Source organism: Ursus americanus, chromosome 8, assembly GCF_024610735.1.
Source record: "Ursus americanus isolate L20-20 chromosome 8, mUrsAme1.1.p, whole genome shotgun sequence".
Lineage (NCBI taxonomy): Eukaryota > Metazoa > Chordata > Mammalia > Carnivora > Ursidae > Ursus > Ursus americanus.
In genome coordinates, this window is record NC_142134.1 from 1869017 (window position 1) to 1895583 (window position 26567).

General features: G+C 35.6%; 1 protein-coding gene across 4 annotated transcripts in view; it reads left to right on the forward strand.

Moving 5' to 3' along the window:
* Positions 1-26567, forward strand: part of CENPE (centromere protein E) — a 77758-nt gene that overhangs the window by 25728 nt on the left and 25463 nt on the right. For 2 of the 4 annotated variants that reach the window (XM_045792833.2, XM_045792840.2), the window contains exons 16-32: positions 302-469; positions 4393-4467; positions 4693-4812; positions 6550-6672; positions 6752-6917; positions 7317-7471; positions 9022-9336; positions 9449-9721; positions 9879-10037; positions 16073-16276; positions 17903-18061; positions 20523-20813; positions 20939-21097; positions 24963-25205; positions 25358-25516; positions 25923-26210; positions 26361-26465. In XM_045792833.2, the coding sequence (XP_045648789.1) occupies positions 302-469; positions 4393-4467; positions 4693-4812; positions 6550-6672; positions 6752-6917; positions 7317-7471; positions 9022-9336; positions 9449-9721; positions 9879-10037; positions 16073-16276; positions 17903-18061; positions 20523-20813; positions 20939-21097; positions 24963-25205; positions 25358-25516; positions 25923-26210; positions 26361-26465 (3162 nt within the window). The remainder of the gene's footprint in view (positions 1-301; positions 470-4392; positions 4468-4692; positions 4813-6549; positions 6673-6751; positions 6918-7316; positions 7472-9021; positions 9337-9448; positions 9722-9878; positions 10038-16072; positions 16277-17902; positions 18062-20522; positions 20814-20938; positions 21098-24962; positions 25206-25357; positions 25517-25922; positions 26211-26360; positions 26466-26567) is intronic. The other 2 variants (XM_045792858.2, XM_045792851.2) reach the window with 2 other exon arrangements.

Genomic DNA, 26567 nt, shown 5'->3' on the forward strand with positions numbered 1-26567 from the left:
CTCCCCAGCCTCCTGCTCCTGATAACTTTTCCAGTTAGATACAGGCAGAGCACTTGTTTATATGTCTTTTTTTTTTTCATACTCCTTTCAAAATAGTCTTCTCTTCTAGTTTACCAAAATGCACACCCTTTATTTTACCCTAGATCAAGCTAAACCATTACAAAGACACTGAAGAAGAGAATGACCTAAGTTAACTACATGATTTCAAGTTAAACTATTTGACTAATCCAAATTTTAGTTAAGGAAACAATGTAGGACTTGAATTCTCTCTGACTTGAAACTCTGGTTTTGTTTCCAATAGGAAAATTTAGAAAGTGAGCTGAATTCACTTCGTGCCAACTATGATAATCTAGTATTGGACTATGAACAACTAAGACGAGAAAATGAAGAAATGGAATTGAAATTAAAAGAAAAGAATGATTTGGATGAATTTGAGGCTCTAGAAAGAAAAGCAGAGAAAGATCAGGAGGTAAGAGATGGAAACACGAAGCTAAAACCACACTTTTACAAGAAGTATCGTTCTCTTAGAGATATTTACTTCTAAAGTTGATGTATGGAGAAGCCAACCATTTTCTATGTGCACATACAATTTAGAGAATTTAAGAAATAACTCATTTATATTATTTTTAAAATACTTAAATCATTTGTTTCACATATGAATTATTTTGCTCAAATGTTAATTTGTTGGGCACACCAGAAGTGCTGTCTAGAGAATAACCATTTCCGACTGAGACCAATATGAATTTTACTACCTGACTGAATGTTTTATGCATAGATACTGTGTGTTAATGGATTTCGTTTTCTTTAAAAAGCATAATCCTAAATATTTAGAACATTATTAGAATAGCTGGGGAAGTTGATTTTGCTCATGTCTTTTTCCATATCAGAGAGTTATTGTGAAAATTAGTGTAACTAATACTAAATACTAGTAATGAAGTTTTTAGAAATGAAACAGAGCACTTAAATTTTCTGAATATATAATATTAAGCTACATGTTAAGAGAACCTAATCCAGAAACACTCAGACTTCAGACACTTAGAAATTGTTCAAGAAATTCAAGAGATTTCGTAAAGCAGACCGTCCTTAACCTAAAGGTCACGGACATTATAAAATTATTTTGTAGAATTTTTGAACGCATATTCATCATTCTGGAACAAGGATCCATAGCCATTATCAGACTATGAAGTGATCTATGCCTCCCCTTACCCCCCAAAATAAGAGCCAGTGTTCTGGTGTAGTTAAAATATGAGTTAATTGCAGCTACTTATGGGATTTCTGTGAGGGCAGCCCAAAGGGACAATGATTTTTCCTCAGTATTGTTTCATTTCTCACACTTTTTTTTTTAAATAAGGAAAAAAGAATTCAGTACCAAAAGTATTATTTCCATTCTACCTACAAATTAAAGTTAATCCTACATTTCATGGCTATATATCCTAAGATGCAAAATCTGTAGGGTTTCATTTAACTTGTTTTAAAATTTGCGTGTTAACAAAATACAGAATGTCATATATTGACCCGTAAACTTCAATCAATAAAAACTGAGTTTCATAAGGAAGGGGGTGGTCTAGCATCATGGTTAAGAGCATGGTCTCTGGAGCTGAATTTGCTTCCGATTAGGATGCAAGGCCTTGAAGGCGTCCCGGAATCTCTCAGGACTTACTTCCTGTTTCTCTCCACCCTGGAGGTTGAACTAGCTGCTTGCCAAGGCCCCTTCTAACTCCAAATTTCATCTGATTGTATCTTACTTGTTATAAATAATATGACATAAAATTAACTTTGGGCATAAGTATAGCAATAATTTCTCAAAGTTTTTTACATGATTTATATATTCAATTAATAATAAAAACTGAAGCTCACAGAGTATATGACTTGACTCTCACATCCTGATTTTTTTTTTTCCTTTTAACCACAGTCAAGGGGGGAAATAATCTTATTCTTTTCATCTTTACTTGGACACAACTAAAATTCTAGGTTCTATAAGGTAACTAAAATATTAAGTAATAAAAACTTATTCTGTTCAAAGGCAGTTCCATTCTATTTTAAACTAAAAAAATAAGTCTGTGTATGCAGTGAAATATGTTCCCGAACCCCCATTTGGGGGAAAAGCTTAGCCAAAAAGGAGTAAAAAGTCAAATTATGGCCATAGGACATGTGGTTATTGCCCTGGTTTGCCTAATGGTCTTATAAATCACCAGAGCTGTGTATCATTTTCAAATGGGAATACAGAAATACAGGATGTTTAAATAGTAATTTTTAGAAACAAAGCCAAGTATCATCAAGCTCAGGGGACAAAGGAAATTCCAACCCTCCACAATTTTAACAACTGGAGGTTTTTTTTTTTTTTTTTTTAAAGATTTTATTTATTTATTTGACAGAGATAGAGACAGCCAGCGAGAGAGGGAACACAGGCAGGGAGAGTGGGAGAGGAAGAAGCAGGCTCATAGCGGAGGAGCCTGACGTAGGGCTCGATCCCAGAACGCCGGGATCACGCCCTGAGCCGAAGGCAGACGCTTAACCGCTGTGCCACCCAGGCGCCCCAACAACTGGAGGTTTTTATCTCACCTGCTGAGAATTACAGTTTTTTTTTATGTAGCAGCCAATTAACTTTTGATTGTATCATATACTTTCTCTTTATGCTCAGCATCTTAAATAATACCTCATTGGGAAATTACAGTTCAAGTTTTACAAAAGTTCATTTTTCTCCATTAATGAGAACTAATACTTAAAGTGCTATTTCAAATGAGAAATGAGATAAGTTTTCTTTCTAAACGTTTATTTTCCAAAATAAAGATTAATTTTTTAGTTCTTCCTTATTGGCAAATGTGATTTTGTTGCACAAAATTTAGAAACAAGAAAGATAAGAAGATGGAGCCAATTTAAATTATAGCCAACACAAATATCTAAAATTTCTCTGAACAGTTGATGACTACTGACCACATATGATGACTGAGTACTTGAAGTGTGGCCAGTCTGAGCTGACTTAAGTACAGAAAAAAAAGGAATGTAAACTACTTAATTTTTTATATTGATTACACGAACAAGTGATAATATTTTGGATATATTAGGTTCAAATATATTTTTAAAATTAGTTCTGTTTTTTTAACGCAGCCAGTAGGAAATTTTTAATTACTAGCTTGGCTCACGTAATATTTCTGGATGATGCTGACCTAAAATAAGAATGTCAGCATTAGTCTCAATCTAAACTAGTTAGGACTGAATTTAACATTCAGAAAATACTACTTAAACAGGATGCTATTTTCGTAAATCCATTACATTTCTACTAGAATTTGCCTTTTTTTCCTTTTTTAATCTTATTTTATTTAAATTCAATTAATTAACATATAGTGTATCATTAGTTTCAGAGGTAGGATTCAGTTTGGGTGTAGAGTTTGTAAATTCTTTTTTTATTATTTAAATTCAGTTAATTAACATGTAGTATATCTTTAGTTTCAGAGGTAGAGTTTAGTTATTCATCAGTTGCATATAACACCCAGGACCCATTACATCAAGTGCCCTCCTTAATGTCCATCACCCAGTGATCCCACCCCCCCACCTTGCCTTTACTTTTTAAGGACTCATCAAATCATGAAGATTTTATAATTCTAAGAGAAAATATGTTTATCTATGGTAAGTTGTCATTTACGTGTTTTGACACAAAAGTATGTAGTACTTAAATATTTAATGCTCCAGATATTTGATGGAAAAGAAACTTTAACAGAAATATAAAGCAATAACATCATCTTTCCAATATTTTCTGTAGAATGAATCAACAAGGTAATAATTGATAATCCTATACATATCTCTGTAGCTTTAGTGAACAGCGATATTATTTTAAAGACACCACATGAAACTACTCTCATCCAGACCTAAATTCTAAAGCACGAATCCTTAAAAAGTATGTCAGTCTAAAGCTAAATGGCTAATTTATGGGAAGAAAACAAAAAATCTTGTAGAATAAATACATTTCTGCACTTAACCTCCCCAAAACAAAAATCTATTAAAAGTGTGTTTTTTAAAGTTTGAATTACCAGTTTCTCTCCTCCAAGGGACGCATACTAATTTGCTTTTGACATTATTATAGCATTATTAACAGATGACATAACCGTTACTTGGGTCATGCTGAGGTTTTTTTCTTGTTTGCTTGTTTTGTGGTGTTTGGGTATTATTTGTTTGGCTTATTGGGTTTTTGTTTGTTTGTTTTGTATCTTCAAATAATGAGGTGTTCTGTAATAGTAGCTTGAACAATTGATCTCTCGGTCCCTTCTTACTGTTTTGGTGATTCTGAAGGAGTGAAAAACTGCTATCTTTTGGGGGGTTTTCTTTGTCTTCTTTTTTTTTTTTTTCTTTATTAACTATTGGTTTGCTCTGTTGCCTGTTCACATGCTCTTACAGATGCAACTAATTCATGAAATTTCCAACTTAAAGAATTTAGTTAAGCATGCAGAGGTGTATAATCAAGATCTCGAGGTGAGCATTTATGTTGGTATTTCTGTTATAAGGAACTAGAACTATAAAATGTACATCATGTAATTGAACATGATTTCAGAAAATTCAAGGAACATTTTGTTTTTTAAATATCAACTTTTTAAATTTTACTAACAGTTTAAACTATTAAATGTAGGTTCTTTTTAATCCCCTAAAATTTAAATCCATAAAATACATTTCACTTTTTTTGTTTCACACTTCTTATAGAATGAACTAAGCTCAAAAGTAGAGCTGCTTAGAGAAAAGGAAGACCAGATTAAGAAGCTACAGAAATACATAGACTCTCAGAAGTCAGAAGCTGTGAAAACGGACTTGTCATACTCGTCGGTAAAAATCAGGTTTATTTTGTTGTCGAGTCACGTAGGCATTTATAGTACACCATCATCATTATTATAGCAAATGCTTGTATTGAGCCTACTGTGTGCCAGGCTTTGTTGTAATTGTTTTACATACAGTATTTTATTTAATCTTGTCAATGACTCTATGAAAGAGGGATTGTTAGTATCATTGCCATTTTATGGATAAAAAATCATTTGCAGAGAGTTGAGGATATCATTCTTTGAGTGAATATAAGTAAGTTAAAGATGAGTTTACATTAAAAATCGACAATTCAAAATTTTTTATTTTTTTCAATATTTTATGTAAATGCGTGCCGAAGTATGTAGTCAACATCTGCAGGTGAACACTTATCATTGGTATTGATAAGCAACTAGAACTATACGTATCACACGCGATTGAGCGGGATTTTCTAAATTTCATTAATATTAATGCATTCTCATTATAATTTAAATAACTATTTTAACCGTTTGGTATTTTTCAGAAACTAGCTCTAGATGATTTTAGTTGGTAAAAGATATGGCATTGAGGGACTCCTGGGTGGCTCAGTCGGTTAAGAGTCTGCCTTCAGCTCAGGTCATGATCCCGGAGTCCCAGGATCTAGCCCCCATCAGGTTCCCTGCTCAGCGGGGAGTCTCCTTTTCCCTCTCTCTGCCCTTCATGCCACTCTCGTGCACGTGCATGCACGCTCTCTCTCTCTCACACACAAATAAATAAATAAAATCTTAAAAAAAAAAAAAGATATGACACTAAATAGCATTGACTCTCATGGTAAAATTGTTAATTTTTGTTGCTTGCTTTCTATTCTATTTGCCTTTAGTCCTCTTGATTACTTCAAGAAAGTATCAGTTTGATTCTAGTTTTTAACACTCTTTTTAAAAAGGTAGCAGCTTCTAGCTGAATTTTTGGTTTCTGTTGTTCTTTTGTTTTCATTTGAGTTTTTCAGAGTACTTTTTGTTACCCTCTATTAGGACTCTTCTGTTACCTGTTATTAATGACAAATGATCCTTTGTAAAAGTAATCTTACTGTTCTAAAGCCCTGGAAGAAAGGCACTTTCATATAATCCATGAGTGTCTGCTGATATAGTGACAAGCAGAATTTCCCACTTTTTAAAATTTATTACTACTTTCTCTTTATTCATCCAATTTATTCATTCTTGTACATTAATATTCTGCCAAGGATATATGTGGTTGAATTTATGTAAGCTAAAGTCATGTTAAAATGCCACTTCTCTCTAAAAATGAGACTGGGGATCTTTTCATGTATTTATCAATCATTTGCATTTTTCCCTTCTGTGAATTGCCTGTTCATTTTTTCTCTGTTTTTCTATTGGGTTTTTTCTCTTTTTCTTTTCAATTTGCGATTTCATATCCTTAATTTTAACTATGAAGTACTCACCTGCCATGTTTTTAGAATCACTTAAATATACATAGGAAATTTTAACGAGCTAGCTGAACAACAATTGTGTTAACCTTTTTTAAACAATAACACATTTCTACAGTCTATACAATGATTCTATAAGTTGGAAAAATATAGCCAGAGTTTTTTAAATGTTTTTATTATGGAAAATATTATTTCTCTTCATCTTTCATAAATATACATTTGATAATTAGCATATTTTCACCATTTTTTATTTGAAATTTAGCATTATATGTACATGTTCTCTAAAGTCTTTTCCAACTCTCAGAAAGTTAGATTTCACTAAATTCTATTTGTTGTGTGTATAGGAAAGCACCGAAGACCTAAAACAAATGAAACAGACTCTGCTTGATGCTGAAACTGTAGCCCTTGATGCCAAGAAAGAATCAGCCTTTCTTAACAGTGAGAATCTGGAGCTGAAAGAGAAAATGGTAAGTGTTTCCTGTAATATTTATAATAAAACAGTTGTTACAATCAGTACATTTCTGTGAATTTGCAATGTTTCAACAGAAAGAGCTGACAAGTACATACAAGCAAATGGAGAATGATGTTCAGTTATATCAAAGCCAGCTGGAGGCAAAAAAGAAAATGCAAGTTGATCTGGAGAAAGAATTACAGTCTTCTTTTGATGAAATAACAAAACTCACGTCCCTTATAGATGGCAGAGTTCCAAAAGGTATTTCATAATTTCAGACTTGATTCTTTACAGGTCTGACTTTGTCTGGAAACCTACCTAAAGGATTTTGTGACTACATTCCAATGATTAGAAATCTATTATTCTCTGATCTGATTGTTTTAATAGCCAAATAATGAGTTTCAGTATTATTTGAGATCAGTATTTATAACTGCTTCCATGGAATTCCAATTCATAAGGGTTTAGGAATTATTTTTCAAATAAATTGGATCTGATTTTCAAAAAGTGGTTGAAGAGCTATTAACAATTAGATTACCTGTTAACCAACATGACTCTTTCTTTAATAAATTTTATGTAGTCTGATTAAATCATCTAACTTTGCTTATAATTTAGATTGTCCCAATAACTGCAGGCTGTTTTAATTTGCCCAAAATGTCCTAGATTTGCTCTGTAATTTGGAACTGGAAAGAAAGATTACAGACCTCCAGAAGGAACTGAATAAAGAAGTTGAAGAAAACGAAGCTTTGCGTAAAGAAGTTAATTTGCTCTCAGCATTGAAATCTTTACCCTCAGAAGTAGAAATGCTGAGGAAAGAGGTAAACACGTTTTTAAGCAAATAACTCTTCTTTTGATCTAAAAACCTTGTAATAGCGCTTTAAATATTTGCCATCATTTATCTTAAAGTAGCAGTAAAGAGACTGTAAACATTTGACTCAACTTGGTAGGAATAGAAATGAATGTAGTTCCTCCTCTAATTTTCTTGTATTACTAGAAAACACACTCTCAAAGACTATTTAATAGTATATTTAGTAACCTGACCCATGTAACAACCATTTCTACAGTCCAAGTGTTTCCCTTAAACAGAGTTCTGGGGGCGCCTGGGTGGCTCCGTTGGTTGAGCATCTGTCTGACTCTTGGTTTCGGCTCAGGTTGTGAGATCCAGCCCCACAGTGGCTCCGTGCTCGGGCCGAGCCTGCTTGTCCCTCACCCTCTGCTCCTCCCTCCGCCGCCCATGCTCTCTCTCTCTTTCTCTAAATAAATTAAAAAAAAAATTTTTTTTTAAACAGAGTTCTATGGGGGCATCTGTCTGCTCAGTCAGTAGAGAGTGTGGACTCTTGATCTCAAGGTTGTAAGTTCAAGCCCCACATTGGGTGGAGAGATTACTTTAAAATAAAATCTTTAAGCAGAGTTCTACAGCCCATCCTTTTTTAAATCTTTTTTTGGTACTAGTTCCATCACTATGTTGAATAAAAAAGAGTAATGAGATATAAGGGAGGGGCTTGATAAAGTTTAGGGGTCAGTGTAAATCTTGCAGGCTAGTGAACAATCCTGTAAACCATCAGCCAGCCTTTCCTTTCTCTCTACCTTTCTAAAAGAAATAAAATTGACAAGTGTTTGAAGACCAAATGGCAGACATCATGCTAAAGAATTCTAACAATATTATTTAGTCATCCTAAAAACTCTTTAAAGTAGGTGCTGTTTTTAGCTCAACAAATAGTTATGAAACCAGTAGCTGTTATGAAACCAGTAGTTGAGCTACACAGACGTGCCTAAGTCCGTGATTGAAACAACCCTGCTGTATTACCCGTGTCCTTAGTCTCTACTTTCAGTTCACCACTCTTCTTCCCACCATTTCTACCTTACTTTTCACAATGATTTTACTGTTTATAAGCTGGATATGGTTTATTTAAAGAACAATTCAAATAAAGTTTAATTATTTAAATTATTCAGGGATTACATTTATAGAAATCTGAGCTGCATTCAAAGGCTTTAGGAAAAAATGTGTCAAATTCTAATAAAAACCAAAAAATGACACACCAAGAGGTTAGAAAATACTTTAGAATGATAGATAAGGAAATAAAGGCACATACTGAAATAAAGTGTTTCTACTGAGTGTCCTTCTCCATGCAATCCCTACTAGAACCCAAAGAGATTAGAAAACAAAACTGAAGGTAAAGTTAAAGAGGATAATACATTGTTAAAGGGATGGCGACAATAAAAATGTTGCCTTTCCTCTGTCAGATCTTTGCTTAATTTCAGTGACTTCCCCCTCCCCCACCCCCCACCCTGAAGAATCTTTTTTTTCCTGAAAACTTCAGTAGATCATACATTGCTAACATAGCTAAATTTTATTTCTTTTCCATAGATGCATGATAAATCTGAAGAGCTCTCTTTAATAACATCGGAAAGAGACAAATTGTTTTCTGAAGTAGTTCAAAAGGAAAGTAGAATTCAAGATTTACTTGAAGAAATTGAGAAAACTAAAAATGACCTAGCAGCTACCCAGTTGAATTACAAAAGTACCGATCAAGAATTCCAAGATTTTAAAAATCATCATATTGAATTTGAGCAAAAGTATAAGATGGTCCTTGAGGAGAATGAAAGAATGAATCAGGAAATAGGAAATCTCTCTAAACAAGCTCAAAAACTTGGTTTAAGTTTGGATGCTTTCAACACAGAGGTTGGTACGAGATACCCTCTAGGGAAGCAATCTTTAGTCTTCTGGGCTTTGGCTTCCGTATATATCCCACAGAATGCTCTGCTTTTCACATTTTCTTTTTCTTACTTTAAAGCTTTCTCCCAAATCTGAAGAACTTCAGCAGAACACAACAGAGAGTCAAAAAAGGTTAAATGAATTGGAAGACCTGAAGGAACAATTAGAAAGTAGAGATTTGAGGCTGCAAACTGTGGAAAAGGAAAAAACACTGATCGCTGAGCAACTTCAACAAACTTTAGTAGAAGTAAGAACCTTAATCCAAGAAAAGGAGGACCTTAAACAACTCCAGAAGAGCCTGCAGATTGAGAGGGACCAACTCAAAAGTGACATTCAGGATACTGTAAACATGGTAAGGCTTTGACTGAGTAAACTCTGAAAACTCAGAGCCTCCGTACAAACAGTCAGGAGAAGCCATCACTTACGATTCATGATCCAGTAGACACTACAAAATGACTTTCACTGTTTCACATTGTTCTAATGGAAATTGTTTTGTTTCTCTGACAAAGAATATAGACACCCAAGAACAATTAAGAAATGCTCTTGAGTCTTTGAAACAACACCAAGAAACAATTAACACACTACAGATGAAAATTTCTGAGGAAACTTCCAAGAATTTGCACACAGAGGAAAATCTAGGAGAAACTAAGGATGAATTCCAGGAAAAGGTAAATGGTGTTTCCATTCAAAGTTTCTATTTTTGTGTAGATGAGCTTTCTCTCTTACCTCAAACACTTAAGTACACAATGACAATCTCAATCTTGTTTATTAGTCACAGTGCTAATAACTAACCATAATTTACAAGCATAACCCTGATGTCTCTGAAATAACTTCAGATATGACTGCTTACAATCAGTTTAGGAAAAAAAGGCAAAAATTAGTTCAAACTTTAAGCTGCTATTTTGAGGCCTGATGTATTTTAAACGTCTTTAAAAACCCCTCTGAATTCTAAGAATATAAGAAATGTTGCTTATTATTAACTATGTTTAAAATATTTGTTTTATGTCAGATTTTATACATTAAACTTGCTTAGATATCCCTATAAAATCAATGTGTATATTTTATTTATGCCAGTGTCTAGGGCTTGTGCTATAATTTTACTATTAGGTGCTTAAATCTCCTTAATTTATTCTAAGTAGTATGGTTCATTTTGTCCTGAGACCTTAGGAGAATAAGGTCTAAACTGGTTATTTAATTGTGTACAAGAAAGGCTAGGAGATGCTAATGATAATTTCTTTTCTTTTCTTTTCTTTTCTTTTCTTTTCTTTTCTTTTCTTTTCTTTTCTTTTCTTTTAAGAGAGATGTGTTGCTCCACTAGGACTGCCATCACAAAATATCACAGACTGGTGGCTAAAACAACAGAAATTTACTTTCTCCTGGTTATGGACACTAGAAATCCAAGATTAAGGTGCTAGAAAATTTAGTTTCTGTTAAGTGTTCTCTTCACTGCATGCAGATGTCACCTTCCTTCTGTGTCCTCCCAGGCCCTGTCTCCTTATGCTCAAGCTTAGAAAGAGCACTGGTGTTTCTTCCTCTACTTAAAAGGACACCAACCTTGGGGCACCTGGGTGGCTCAGTCGGTTGGGCAACCAATTCTTGATTTCAGGTCAAGTCTTGATCTCAGGGTTGTGAGTTTGAGCCCCACGTCTGGCTCTGCCCTGAGCATGGAGCCTAATGAATGAATGAATGAATGAACACCAATACTATGGAATTAGGGCCCCAGTTTTATGACCTCATTTAACCTTAATTACCCTCCTTAAAGGCTTTATCATATATAGTCACATGGGGGTTAGGGCTTCAACATGAATGTTGGGAGGACACAATTCAGTCTGTAACAGGTGATTGCCTATAATTTTATACAATGGATTCGTTTATTATATACATTTCTACTTTTCAAAAATGCCTTTGATAATAGGATTTTTATATTGTCTTTCACTTTTATGCACTTAATACTATTTAATCCAAAAATTTGCTACTAGGAATTTAAAACATCCATCAGTGGGAGACTGATGAAATAATCTTTCATGCATTCATAGCTTGGAATAGTATATGTATATATAATATATATGTATGTAAATAGCTAATGCAATTGGGTTTTATATAGTCATAAAATTTTTTAAAACTGCATATTATATGCAAACAGAAAAATCACCAGGATGGACATATCATTAAATAAAAACAAATACTGCAGAATAATTCAGTAAGCTCCAACTTATATAAATAAATCTCTATATAGATTTATATGCTATTGCTCTACATAGTGAGATTTTCCCCCATTTGCCCTGGGGTACAGTATTCTTGGCCCTGGAAAAGCTTTCCCTCTCACTCCCTATGCTTCAGTACTTCTCTCCTAGAAAAGCATTTTTACTTGTTTTATATTTTGTGCTCTCAGCTTATCTGTAGTTTGGATCAATTAAATGAGCCAAAATCTCATTTGAAATTTATAACTTTCACTTTTATTAGGGGAAGTTTTTTTGAAAAGATTTTTGAAAATAAGATACAACACTTAATACCTGCTTTTAAACAAATGCAAAAATGCAATTATAGGGCCCCGTGAGAAGGGGTAATAACAGAGGAGTGAAAGAAAAAGAGAGTTCTATTCACTGGGACCAGCTGGTGTATGGTATTAAGTTTATGCTAGAATCATCTATGTTGATAAAAAAGGTCCGACTGGGGCTTTTCTCTTTCTCGAGGTGTCTCAAATCTGGGGTGGAAGGGTGGGATCATCTTGGACTCTCGCCACTATTATTCAACATAGTACTAGAAGTCCTTGCAACAGCAATCAGACAACAAAAAGGGATCAAAGGTATTCAAATCGGCAAAGAAGAAGTCAAAATGTCTCTCTTCGCAGACGACATGATACTCTATATGGAAAACCCAAAAGAAGCCACTCCCAAACTATTAGAAGTTATAGAGCAATTCAGTAACGTGGCGGGATACAAAATCAATGCTCAGAAATCAGTTGCATTTCTGTACACGAATAACGAGAACGAAGAAAGAGAAATCAGGGAATCCATCCCATTTACAATAGCGCCAAAAACCATACGTTACCTTGGAATTAACTTAACCAGAGACGTAAAGGACCTTTATTCTAGAAACTATAAATCACTCTTAAAAGACATTGAGGAAGACATAAAAAGATGGAAAGATATTCCATGCTCATGGATCGGAAGAATTAACATAGTTAAAATGTCCATGCTACCCAGAGCAATCTACACTTTCAATGCTATCCCGATCAAAATACCGAGAACGTTTTTCAAAGAACTGGAACAAATAGTCCTTAAATTTGTATGGAACCAGAAAAGACCCCGAACCTCCAAGGAAATGTTGAAAAGGAAAAACAAAGCTGGGGGCATCACAATGCCGGATTTCGAGCTGTACTACAAAGCTGTGATCACAAAGACAGCATGGTACTGGCACAAAAACAGACACATAGACCAATGGAACAGAATAGAGAGCCCAGAAATGGACCCTCAGCTCTTTGGGCAACTAATATTTGATAAAGCAGGAAAAAACATCCGGTGTATAAAAGACAGTCTCTTCAATAAATGGTGCTGGGAAAATTGGACAGCTACATGCAAAAGAATGAAACTTGACCACTATCTCACACCATACACAAAAATAAACTCCAAATGGATGAAAGACCTCGATGTGAGACAGGAATCCATCAAAATTCTAGAGGAGAACATAGGCAGCAACCTCTACGACATCGGCCAAAGCAACCTTTTTCATGACACATCCCCAAAGGCAAGAGAAACAAAAGATAAAATGAATTTATGGGACTTCATCAAGATTAAAAGTTTCTGCACATCCAAGGAAACAGTCAGAAAAACTAAGAGGCAGCCCACAGAATGGGAGAATATATTTGCAAATGACACTACAGATAAAGGACTGGTATCCAAGATCTACAAAGAACTTCTCAAACTCAATACACGAGAAACAAATAAACAAATCAAAAAATGGGCAGAAGATATGAACAGACACTTTTCCAATGAAGACATACAAATGGCTAACAGACACATGAAAAAATGTTCAAAATCATTAGCCATCAAGGAAATTCAAATCAAAACCACACTGAGATACCACCTTACGCCAGTTAGAATGGCAAAAATAGACAAGGCAAGAAACAACAATTGTTGGGGAGGATGTGGAGAAAGGGGATCCCTCCTACATTGTTGGTGGGAATGCAAGTTGGTACAGCCACTCTGGAAAACCGTGTGGAGGTCCCTTAAAAAGTTAAAAATTGAGCTACCCTATGATCCAGCCATTGCACTACTGGGTGTTTACCCCAAAGATACAGACGTAGTGAAGAGAAGGGCCATATGCACCCCAATGTTCATAGCAGCAATGTCCACAATAGCTAAATCGTGGAAGGAGCCGAGATGCCCTTCAACAGATGACTGGATTAAGAAGTTGTGGTCCATATATACAATGGAATATTACTCAGCAATCAGAAAGAATGAGTTCTCAACATTTGCTACAACATGGACGGCACTGGAGGAGATAATGCTTAGTGAAATAAGTCAAGCAGAGAAAGACAACTCTCATATGATTTCTCTCATCTATGGAACATAAGAACTAGAATGATCAGTAGGGGAAGAAAGGGATAAAGAAAGGGGGGGTAATCAGAAGGGGGAATGAAACATGAGAGACTATGGACTATGAGAAACAAACTGAGGGCTACAGAGGGGAGGGGGGTGGGGGAATGGGATAGACTGGTGATGGGTAGTAAGGAGGGCACATATTGCATGGTGCACTGGGTGTTATACACAACTAATGAATCATCGAGCCTTACATCGGAAACCGGGGATGTACTGTATGGTGACTAACATATAATAAAAAATCATTATTAATAAAAAAAAAAAAAAGGAAGGGTGGGATCATCTTGGGCTTCTATTACTATGTTCATTATGGAATCCCACAAGGACTCCTCTGTTCACCTGGGCCCCAGGGGGCTGCATTAGTAGGTCTTGCATGAATCCCCGTAGAGAGCCCACTTTGAATCCTGCTTGATGTTTCTCTCTTTCAAAATACAGTTTCTCTAGTGTGTCTCAACAGAAATTTTAAACAATGATTAGTAAACTTATCTCATGTAAAGGACGTAATTCTTTTTCTTTATTTAATAATAAGATATGTTAGCTATTGCTCATGGTAGTTGATATACTTTCTAGGCTGAGTTCAGTTCTGAAATGTCCCTTGGGTATTCTCACATACTTTGTCTCAGCCTGCTTTGTCTTTGTGTACATTTCTATATTTAGGAGCGCAGATGCAAGAGTCTGAAGTACAGTATCTGACAAACTAGTCCCAATGACTATGTGTTCCTTACCTTAAGTTCTCATGTAGTTAGCTCTGTGTTTGCCATTGTCAGAAACTCATGCATACTGCCAACAGTAAGAGAATAAATAAAGCATGGTTTGTCCAAACCCACTCTAGAGAATTAAGCAGCTACTAAAAATTATAATTTGAAGATTATGTACCAGCGTGGGAAAATGCATGTGATCTAAATGGAAAAAAGCAAAATTGAATTCTATATATATTAATCAAAATTACCGTGTTCAAAAATTTTTTTTTCAAGGACATACTCTGAAAGGAAATATTCTAGAATTCTATTAGTAGGTTGTGTGAAGCTGGTGACATTGGATGGTTTTTTTTTCTCTTTATTTTTCAATTTTTTCCCAGTGTAATTGTAGATTATTATTAAAAAAACTTTTTTAAAGCTGTTATTTATTTGAGAGAGAGCGAGAACAGGGGGAGGGGCAGAGGGAGAAGAAAAGAGAATCTTAAGCAGACACCCCGCTGAATGCGGTGTCTGACACAGGGCTAGATCTCACAACCCTGAGATCATAACCCAAGCCGAAATCCAGAGTTGGATGCGCAACTGACTGAGCCACCCAGATAACCCTTATTATTAAAACTTTTTTAAACGTATGTAGCCAATATGGAACTGTATTTATTTCCTGGATGTGTAAGGTTATGTAGTGATACCCTAATTTCATACCAATGATTGTAATGTCAGTCTTTGTCTCACTTTATCGAGGAGTACAACGTGTTAGGTTATCTTTGCTTAAGACTTGTTTATGGATAAATGAATATATATAACATGATTTTCTTAAGCAGTATATAAAAAGCATATATTTTTAAAAGGTAGATTATACTACTATAATATGAAATCTATTTTTATTTATCAAAGTTATTTTGTCCTCTCATGATAAAACTCCAACCTTTTGGGAATTTGACAGCTACTGAAAATAATGATTTGTTGGGAGTGAGTGGGGGACAGAGAATTATTTCCAGCTTTTGATGGAAAGAAAGTGGTGGAGTTCAAGGTGGCTTACTCTTTTATAAAATTAGGTTGACCCATCATCATACATGAAGGTAATTGTTAATTATCTACAGCTGTCCACGTAGTTCTTAGTCATGAACAACAGTATGCTTAAGGGCACAAACTCTGGAGCCAGACCTCTTGGCTTCAAAACCTGAGTGACCTTGGGCAAGTGACCTATCATCCTCTCTCAGATTCAATTCCCTCATCTGTCAAATGGCTATAATACTAGTACCTACCTCATGAGGTTAGAGTGAAGATTAAATGTGTCAATATATGAAAAGAGTGCCTGGTAAATAATAAGTAATATAAATTTTGGCAATTTTTATTATTGTTAAAATTGTTACTGAGAAATTATTCTTTAATCTATTTATATTTTAGATGGTTGACACAGATAAAAAACAGAATTTGAAAGCCAAAAATACTCAAGCACTGATTGCGAATGTTGAAGATAATGAGCTAACTGAGCAACAGAGAAAGATATCTTCTTTACTACAGGAGAAAAATGAACTGCAACAAATGTTAGAGAGTATTACAGCAGAAAAGGAGCAGTTACAGACTGACCTAAGGGAAAATATTGAAATGGTAGGATTTAGCACTATATACTTAGCAATATGTTTTGTCTTGCATGTTCTGGATTTTTACTTTACTGAGGCATAATTTACATGTGAGAAATATATCTGATGCAAGTGTACGGTCTGATGACTTTTGACAAATGTCTGTACTTGTGTACCCTCCACCCCAGTCAAGGTATAGAACATTTGCCTCACCCTACAGGATTCTCTTGCTCCTCAACGCAGTCAATTCCAGTGTCACTCTCTAACGCATATAGTCACTGTTCTGTTGGTTTTTAACCATAGTTCACTTTGTCTTCTAGAACTCCACACAAATAGAATCATAGAGCATGTACTCTCTTGCACCTTACTTTTTTACACTCCTTTTTATTGCCGGGTAGTGTTCCATGTATGAATAGGCCACAAGTTGTTTAGCCTTTCTCCTCTTGATGGAAATTTGAGTTCTCTCCACTGTTTGGCTATTTTGAGTGAAGCAGCTGTAAACATTCTTACACAAAACTTTTTATGAACGTGTTTTTAAAAATTTGTCTAAGGTATCTAAATGGAATAGCAGGGTCATAGCAAATTACTAGACCGGTTTCCAAGTAGTTGTACCATTTTACATTGCCGTCAGCAAATTAAGAGAATTCTGATGGCTCCACATCCTCACCAATGCTTCATATTATTAGTGTTTTCAATTTTAGACATTCTATTGGGTATGTACCTCATTGTTTTCATTTGCCTTTCCCTAATGATTAAGGATATTGAGATCAACTTTTCATAAGCTTATTGGCCATTGCATATCTTTCTATAAATTATCTGCTCTGTCAGTGATGTGTTGTAGATTTTAGTGTACATGTCTTGTCCATATTTTGTTAAATTTGCTCCTAAATGTTTCTCTTTTATTTATTCTGTTGTAATTTTTAAACTTCATTTTTAATTATTCATTGTTAATGTTTGCCATATTGTCAAATCTAGTTCTTGTTTCTGTATTTAGGGACAATACATGTACCGATTGAAATTCACATTTTTAGAAGTTTGCTGTGGATTACAGGAGAACCTGACGTTTTGTGTAATTTTCCATATTTCTTGGGATTGTCTGTTTGGTCAAAAGAGCTAAGTTTATTAAATAAGAATACAGGCAAAAGTCATAGTCTGTTCTTGGTCTCATGTTTGCAATGTTTTTGTGGTCATAATACTTGAGAATATCACTGTTTAAGCTTATAACCAGGATTAGCCCAAGTCATGCTAGCAAAGAATGGCTGCCCTTTTGAGCTTGCTATTAACTGGTGCCCTAGAATCATAACCATTCTAGTATATGAAAAGCCCAAAACTGTAGTCTTGTCATCGGTGCATGAAAATTTAGAAACAGTCTCCTTTGGCTTAAGGGTAGAAAATGAGCAAACCTCTCAAGACAGAATACTCAATCCAGTTCTAATTCTCATGACAGGAATATAAGTGGAGCAACAAAGAAACAGCATAAAAAGCAGATGCTCGGCATCTATATGATTAAAGACTTTCTTTTTAAGGTAGTCTTTTCCAATAGAATTTGCCATGATTTCTTCATTTTTAAGCTGAGGTAAATGCTGATTTTTACCCGATTTTATAAATGTAAGGTAATACTTATTTTAATCTCAACTTTTTTTTTTAATTCTAGACTGTTGAAAACCAAGAAGAATTAAGAATTCTTGGAGATGAACTTAAAAAGCAACAAGAGATCGTTGTACAAGAAAAGAACCACACCATAAAGAAAGAGGAAGAGCTTTCTAGAACCTGTGAGAAATTAGCAAAAGTTGAAGAAAAGCTAAAGGAAAAGGTGAATTTTTAAAGTTACCTTCTTAGCCATAATATATTTCCTGACTAAACTTTTTTTTTAATACATTTGATTGCTGTAGAACTAAATTCTAGAAATAGCATGTATCTCCCAAATGAACAGATCTTAATGCTAATATTGTGGACAGTTCCAACTCATACCTATATCTTAACCAACACTCTTTGTGAGGATTAAATCCTAGTCTTTAGATGAAAGAGAAGGCCTTGATTCATCTAAATTAATCATATAATGTATTCATTCATCAGAAACTTATTGGGAACTACCATAGCCCAGATGCTGTTCTGGGTGGTTGAGATCCATTAGTCAATAACACAAAGATCCTGCCTTTATAAAGATATAGTAGTGATTCTTTAAAATGTAGGATTTATGACTATTACCATCTCTTAGATGTTTACAGTTTTCCTGACTCATTGCTTTTATGGAAGTAAGGTGCTGTTGTAATATTTGTATGAGAGCTAAGACTCTTGTAATAATTGTACTGCCCAAGTAATTCTAAACTGTACCGCTAAGATCTTTCTATTTACTCTAAGAACAGTGCCACGTGCATTATAAATAATATATTGTGATTTCAATTGCGCTCCTGTGGAGTGTTTTTCTCCTAATATGTATTCTCTTAATTCTCCTCCCTTTCACTATAACCCAGTAAAATTTACTAAAACCTGATGTCTGTTTCATACTCATTCTAAAGAAGTGAAATTAATAGGCTTATGTAAAAGTTAATGTTTCAGTAATGAACACTGAGTATTATATAAGACTGATGAATCACTGACCTACCTGTGACACTAATAATACATTATATGTTAATTAATAGAATTTAAAAAATTAAGAAATAGACTTATATATACTTATTAACTTAAAAAAAAGGTAATGTTCCACTAAAATTAACAACTCAGGAAACAACACATGTTGGCAAGGATGCAGAGAAAGGGGAACCCTCTTACACTGTTGGTGGGAATGCAAATTGGTTGTAGCCACTCTGGAAAACAGTATGGAGGTTCCTCAAAAAGTTAAAAATAGAGCTACCCTATGACCCTGCAACCCAGCAATAGCACTACTGGGTGTTTATCCAAATAATACAAACAGTGATTTGAAGGGGCACATTCACTCCAGTGTTTATAGCAGCAATGTTCACGATTAGCCAGAATATGGAAAGAGCCCAGATTTCCATCGACAGATGAATGGATAAAGAAGATGTGGTATATATATATACATGTGCATACACACACAGTGGAATATGACTCATCCATCAAAAAGAATAAAATCTTGCCATTTGCAACAATGTGGTTGGAGCTAGAGTGTAATAAGCTAAGTGAAATAAGTCAGTCAGAGAAAGACAAATACCATATGATTTCACTCATATGTGGAATTTAAGAAACAAAACAGATGAACATAGGGAAAGGAAAGGAAAAATAAAATACGATGAAAACAGAAGGAGGCAAACGATAAGAAAGTCTTAACTGTTAGGAAACAAGGTTACTGGAGGGGAGGGGGATGGGGGATGGGGTAACTGGGGGATGAGCATTAAGGAGGACACTTGAAGTAATTAGCACTGGGTGTTATATGCAACTGACAAATCACTAAATTCTACCTCTGAAACTAATAATACACTATATGTTAATTAAATTGAATTTAAATAAGTTTAATTTAAAAAAAAAGTTAATGCCTCAGTGTTTGGGTGACCCCGTAAGGACCTTATTAGAAGTAAAAATAGATTATCCAAAAAGTTTTTAAGAGATGAAGAATTATAGTTACTTGGCAACTATACCTTTATATTTAATTAGTCTCTTTTCAAGTTTTTCTCATTTTCACGTTGGCTCCTTGATTAACCTACTGACACCGTATTAGTTTCCTAGACCTTCTGTATCAAATTACCATAAACTTGGTGGCTAAAGAACAACAGAAATTTATTGTCAGATTTCTGGATCTCAGAGGTCCAAAATCAAGTTACTGGCAATACCGTGCTCCCTCTGAAGGCTCTAGGGAAGAATCTTTTCTTGCGTCTAACTATCCTCGGCTCCCCGGTGTCCTTGGTGTCCTGGGCTTATAGCTATATCACTCTTACCTCTGCCTCCATCTTCACAGGACTTTCTCTGTGTCTCTGTGTGTCCTTTTTCGTCTCTTATAAGGACACTCTCATTGCATTTAGGGCCCACCCTAATCCAGTAGGATTTCTTCTCAATCCTTAATTAACCTGCAAAAACCGTACTTCCAAGTGAGGTCATATTCTGAAGTTCTGAATCGACTTGAATTTGGGGTAGGATACTATTCAACCCAGCACAGTCACTATGCCTAGAAGAATACTTTACTTTTAAAGCTGCTTGTCTGTTTATACTGGGGGTGTAGGCAGGACTGTGATGATTATCTCAGTTCAGCAAAGTGCATTTTACATGAGAATTTTAAGAGTCTATAGGCAAAATGGTAATTACAAATTTTATTTCTTAAGAGCCAGCAACTACAAGAAAAACAGCTACAGCTTCTTCGTGTACAAGAAGAAATGAGTGAGATGCAGAAAAAGATAAATGAAATGGAGAATTTAAAGAATGAATTAAGGAACCAAGAATTAACGTTGGAACGTATAGAAATGGAGAAGCTAGAGTTGGCTCAGAAGCTCCGTGAAAATTATGAGGAAATGAAATCCATAACCAAAGAAAGAAATGATTTAAAGGAATTACAGGAATCATTTGAAATAGAGAGAGAGAAACTTAAAGGATACGTAAGAGAAATCGAAGTTACAGTAAGTTATTTCCCTTTTCTTTCATCTATTAAATGTTTCTTTAAAACGGAGCTAATTGGAAAAGGGGGAGGCAATGTTAGGATGATGTGTTTATAATATTCTTTAAATTCCACTTGCTTATAAAGGGTCTAGAAACAAAAGAAGAACTAAAAATTGCACACGTGCATCTTAAAGAACAACAAGAAACTATTGACGAACTAAGAAAAAACATTTCTGAGAAGACAGTTCAAATAATAAGTATTCAGAAGGACTTAGATAAATCCAATACTGAATTACAAGAAAAGGTTTGTCTCTTCTTCCTTCTCTCCTTTGCCCCATCTTCTTTTCTTTTTTCTTAAAGGAAAGATGAGCAGTAAGCAGTGACTGTGTTAATAGTTCATTCATTTTTTGGATACTATTTGTTGAGAGTATAATGTGGCAGGCAGAGTTCTGGGTTATAGAAATAAAATGGGAACAATGTGAACAAAATTTCTATGATCATAGAACTTACTCTAGTGGAAAGAGGTAACTGGAAAATAAGCAAACGAACAAGATAATTTGAGATAATGGCAAGTGCTATTAGAGAAAATGAAACATTGGGATAACTGAACCAACCTGTGTTAAAGGCCACTGTGTGTAAGCCATTGAAACTATAGATATGAATAAGACATTGTTCTCTTCCCCTGAGTAAGGGCATATAAAATAATCCCTCAATTCCAGTAGGACAAATGCAGAAATAGGATATGCGAAGTTATATGGAACCACAAATGACCATAGGAAAGGGGAATCAATCGGTAAACATAAAAAAATTGAGACATAGCATTGGAGCTCATCCGAGAATTAGGGACCATTCATTTATTGAGATATAATCTGCTCAATGATGATTTTTCTCCTGTGGCATTTGGGAAGTAGTATAGAAATGAAGACGTGTACAACCAACTGAATTAACAGTGTGTTATTCAAGTATAAGAATTGGTTCGCTTTGGATGTAAGCTGGAGCAAAAGAAAATGATGGCAGAATGTGACCAGCAGAGAAGTCATGAACAGCTTTAGTAGGAATTAAGAGATAATGAGTAAATCAGAGTTCATGATCCATAGTAGGATTCCATGGGTTCAAGATCACTTTTATTTCTGTGGACAGTATCGTCATCTTTTCCCTTTAAAAAATTATGATAACATGGCAGCAGCTCTTTCTCCCCATGGGTCCTGTCCCCATGCTTTAATAAAATCACCTTTTTGCACACACACATGCACTATATATATATATATAAAATAATGATCTCCAGATAGTGACTTTGGTGTTTCATGCATCTCACAAGATCCCAGTGCTTCGTGAGGAACAGGAGCTACTGCCTAACGTGAAAGAAGTCAGTGATACTCGGGGAACAGTGGATGAAGTGGAGCTATTGGAAAAACAATCCAAAACCAAGGATGGTTTCATTGTGTCATTGACACCGGCATGCATAGAAAGGATCGAGTTGACTGAAAAACTTCCAGAAAGTCATGAAGAAACAAAATATCTAACTGAGGAAAGAGACAACCTTCAAACGATAAAAGAAGCAGTTCAGGTTAGACAAGACCAACTGCAAGAAGACATTAGAGAAGCATTGGCTAATGTATGTTTCATCCTTTCCTTCCATTTAATAAGTGTTTTATAAGAATCAAGTCTTTGCAGTCTCTTCAATAAATGGTGCTGGGAAAATTGGACAGCTACATGCAAAAGAATGAAACTTGACCACTATCTCACACCATACACAAAAATAAACTCCAAATGGATGAAAGACCTCGATGTGAGACAGGAATCCATCAAAATTCTAGAGGAGAACATAGGCAACAACCTCTACGACATCGGCCAAAGCAACCTTTTTCATGATACATCCCCAAAGGCAAGAGAAACAAAAGATAAAATGAATTTATGGGACTTCATCAAGATTAAAAGTTTCTGCACAGCCAAGGAAACAGTCAGAAAAACTAAGAGGCAGCCCACAGAATGGGAGAATATATTTGCAAATGACACTACAGATAAAGGACTGGTATCCAAGATCTACAAAGAACTTCTCAAACTCAATACACGAGAAACAAATAAACAAATCAAAAAATGGGCAGAAGATATGAACAGACACTTTTCCAATGATGACATACAAATGGCTAACAGACACATGAAAAAATGTTCAAAATCATTAGCCATCAAGGAAATTCAAATCAAAACCACACTGAGATACCACCTTACACCAGTTAGAATGGCAAAAATTGACAAGGCAAGAAACAATTGTTGGAGAGGATGTGGAGAAAGGGGATCCCTCCTACATTGTTGGTGGGAATGCAAGTTGGTACAGCCACTCTGGAAAACAGTGTGGAGGTCCCTTAAAAAGTTAAAAATTGAGCTACCCTATGATCCAGCCATTGCACTACTGGGTGTTTACCCCAAAGATACAGACGTAGTAAAGAGAAGGGCCATATGCACCCCAATGTTCATAGCAGCAGTGTCCACAATAGCCAAATCGTGGAAGGAGCCGAGATGCCCTTCAACAGATGACTGAATTAAGAAGTTGTCCATATATACAATGGAATATTACTCAGCTATCAGAAAGAACGAGTTCTACAACATGGACGGCACTGGAGGAGATAATGCTAAGTGAAATAAGTCAAGCAGAGAAAGACAATTATCACATGATTTCTCTCATCTATGGAACATAAGAACTAGGATGATCGGTAGGGGAAGAAAGGGATAAAGAAAGGGGGGGTAATCAGAAGGGGGAATGAAACATGAGAGACTATGGACTATGAGAAACAAACTGAGGGCCTCAGAGGGGAGGGGGGTGGGGGAATGGGATAGACTGGTGATGGGTAGTAAGGAGGGCACGTATTGCATGGTGCACTGGGTGTTATACACAACTAATGAATCATCGAGCCTTACATTGGAAACCGGGAATGTACTATATGGTGACTAACATAATATAACATAATATAATATAATAAAAATCATTTAATAAAAAAAAAAGAATCAAGTCTTTGGGAAAGGAAGCACTTGTGTTATGTTACTACCATGTTTTTTAAAAATATCTCTTAATTATGAAGTGATTGGAAACAGAACTAAAAATATAAATACTAAAAGACTATTGAAATTGAGAGAAAATGTTTCAGAGAAGACAGCGGTTTTCTTAAATATTTAAAATGATTTAGAAAAGCAGTGCTAAATTATAGGAAAGGATAAAGCCAGAAAAACTATTTTCTTTCCTTCTTCAAACCTATTCTTACAGCATCTCATAAGGCACTTCTTCAATACCTGAGACCGAAATCTGAGAATCACCCTTCCCAGTATCCTTTCCTCCCACTCACTCTAATCCAAGCACCAAATCTTGTTGATTTTAAGGTGTGTGTGTGTGTGTGTGTGTGTGTGTGTGTGTGTGTGTGTGTGAGAGTGAAAAATCTCCCATCTTTTCTCTCCACATTGCCAACATCCTAATCCAAGCCTGCATTTTTTCTGTCCCTGGCTTTCTGCGGTAGCCTCCTTACTGGTCTCTCTGTATTCATTTCTATACTTTTGTAATTCATTCACCATTCTGAACCCAAGCAATCTTTTCTTCTTAAAACCCTTTAACAGTCTATTGCTACTCTTGAACTAAAGACTGGAATCCCTCACAGGGCCTGTGAGGCCCTGGGTCCCATTCATTGCTGGTCTCTAGCCTTATTTCTACTCACTCTTACCCCTGCTCATGATGCTGCAGCCTTGTGCTTCCTCATCTCAGGGCTTCCAGATGTTCTGGTCTCCCTGCCTGCAGCATTTCCATATGCCCTTGCCTATCTTGTGCTCTCACCCTTCAGATCTCACCCGAAGCTTTCCATCCCCCAGGAAGCCCTTCCTAACCACTCAGGGTAAGTTAGGTTTGCCACATACCCTGCAGGAACCCAGTAAGATTTAGCATAATGTCTGTCTTTCCCTCTAAAGTGCAAGGTTCATTTCATGTCCAGCCTCTAATAGGATAGTGACAGCACAATGAGCCCTCAGGAAATAAGTGTTCAATACCTGAGTAATGGCGAGTGGGAGAGTGGAAAGAATGTTCTGTAATGAGCCACTGAATCCTGACTTAATCATTTTAGAAAATATCCTGATTTCTTTTCACCAAGAGTAAAATAAAAGATCTTTGGCTGTTCACTCTATTGTTTTAGGATTCTCTTAAGATCCAGGAGCCTCAAGACACACAGGATCAGTCCTTCAATGTGAAAGAAAAGGGCGATGAGGCTGAGGAAACCCTGAGTGAGCAGGCGCAACTGCAGGAGCAGCTCCAAGCCAGAGAGGCGGCACTGCCACGGGTGGGCGGGGAGAGACTCCAGATGGCTGAGAGGTTGCGAGAAGCTCTTCCGTCTGAAACTCACCAACTCAAAGAAAACATGAGAGAAATGACAGCTAAGGTGGGTTTCATCCTTTCCCCATGTGCTTTGTTTGTTAATTTTATTTTATAAGCAGATATTTTTATAAAAATTAAACCTTTGGGAAAAGGAGTTACAGTATAGTGGTTATAATGTTTCTGTAAATTTCTCAACAATTTCCTCTAATAATAAAGCACCTGGAAACCGAAGAGGAACTGAAAGTTGCTCGTTGTCACCTGAAAGAACAGGAGGAAACTATTGATAAGCTGAGAGTGAATCTTTCAGAGAGGGAAATGGAACTCTCCAGGCTTCGAAAGGAATTAGGAACAACCAATGATGAATTACAGAAAAAGGTAAATTGGGGGTGAAGGACATGTAGGAGAAATCCTGAGGGAGTTAACTAACTGAACTACAGAAACTAATTTTGCATACTAGATTGTTATGCAGAACATCCTGGGTGTTTTTCCTTTAAAAACAAAAACAGATCTGGGACTCCTAGGTGGCTCAGTCCCTTAAACATCTGCCTTCAGCTCAGGTCCTGGATTGAGCCCCCTGCCCAGTGGGAAGCCTGCTTCTCCCTCTCCCTCTACCCCTTCCCCACCCCCCATCCTCTTGCTCTTTCTTTCTCTCTGTCAAATAAATAAAATCTCTACAAAAACAAAAACACAGATCTATGTACATATACACACACAGACATATATAAACAAACACATTTTATGTGTATGTATATTTTGGCTATTGACTTGTCATTATTTTAAGATCCGAGAGCTTCATGAGAAACAAGAACAGTTTATTAGCACCAAAGAAATCATTGAGACTCAGGAAAAAATGAGTGAACTGGAGCAATTAAAAGAGCAACTCAAAGTCAAAGATTCATCATTACAAAGTATAGAAAGTGAGAGGCTCAAGTTGACCGAGAAACTTCAGGAAAGTCAAGATAAAATAAAAATTATAATTAAGGAAAGAGATGAACTGAAAAGGATGCAGGAGTTTCTTCAAATGGAGAGACACCAACTCAAAGAAAACATTAAAGAAGCTGTAACTGAAGTAAGTTTCCTTCTTCTAATTTTTTTTAGGTACAAAAATAATGTTAAGGTAGTTAACAGTGATATACACTGTTCTTTTATTAATTTTTATCCAATCAGAAAGGGACTGGAAATCAAATAGGAGCTAAAAACTGCTTATGTTCTTTTGAAGGAGCACCAACAAACCATTAGTACAAGGAATATTCCAAAGGAGACAGACCAAGAAGCAAATATTGAGAGAGATGTAGAAAATTCAGATGCTGAATCACAAGAAAAGGTAGGTCTTATTTCATTCAGTTGGAAAAAGACACCTGATGATTGTGTTGCTCATTTCCCTGTGGAAGAAAATAGTATATACATTGGATAAAATGTAAAGATG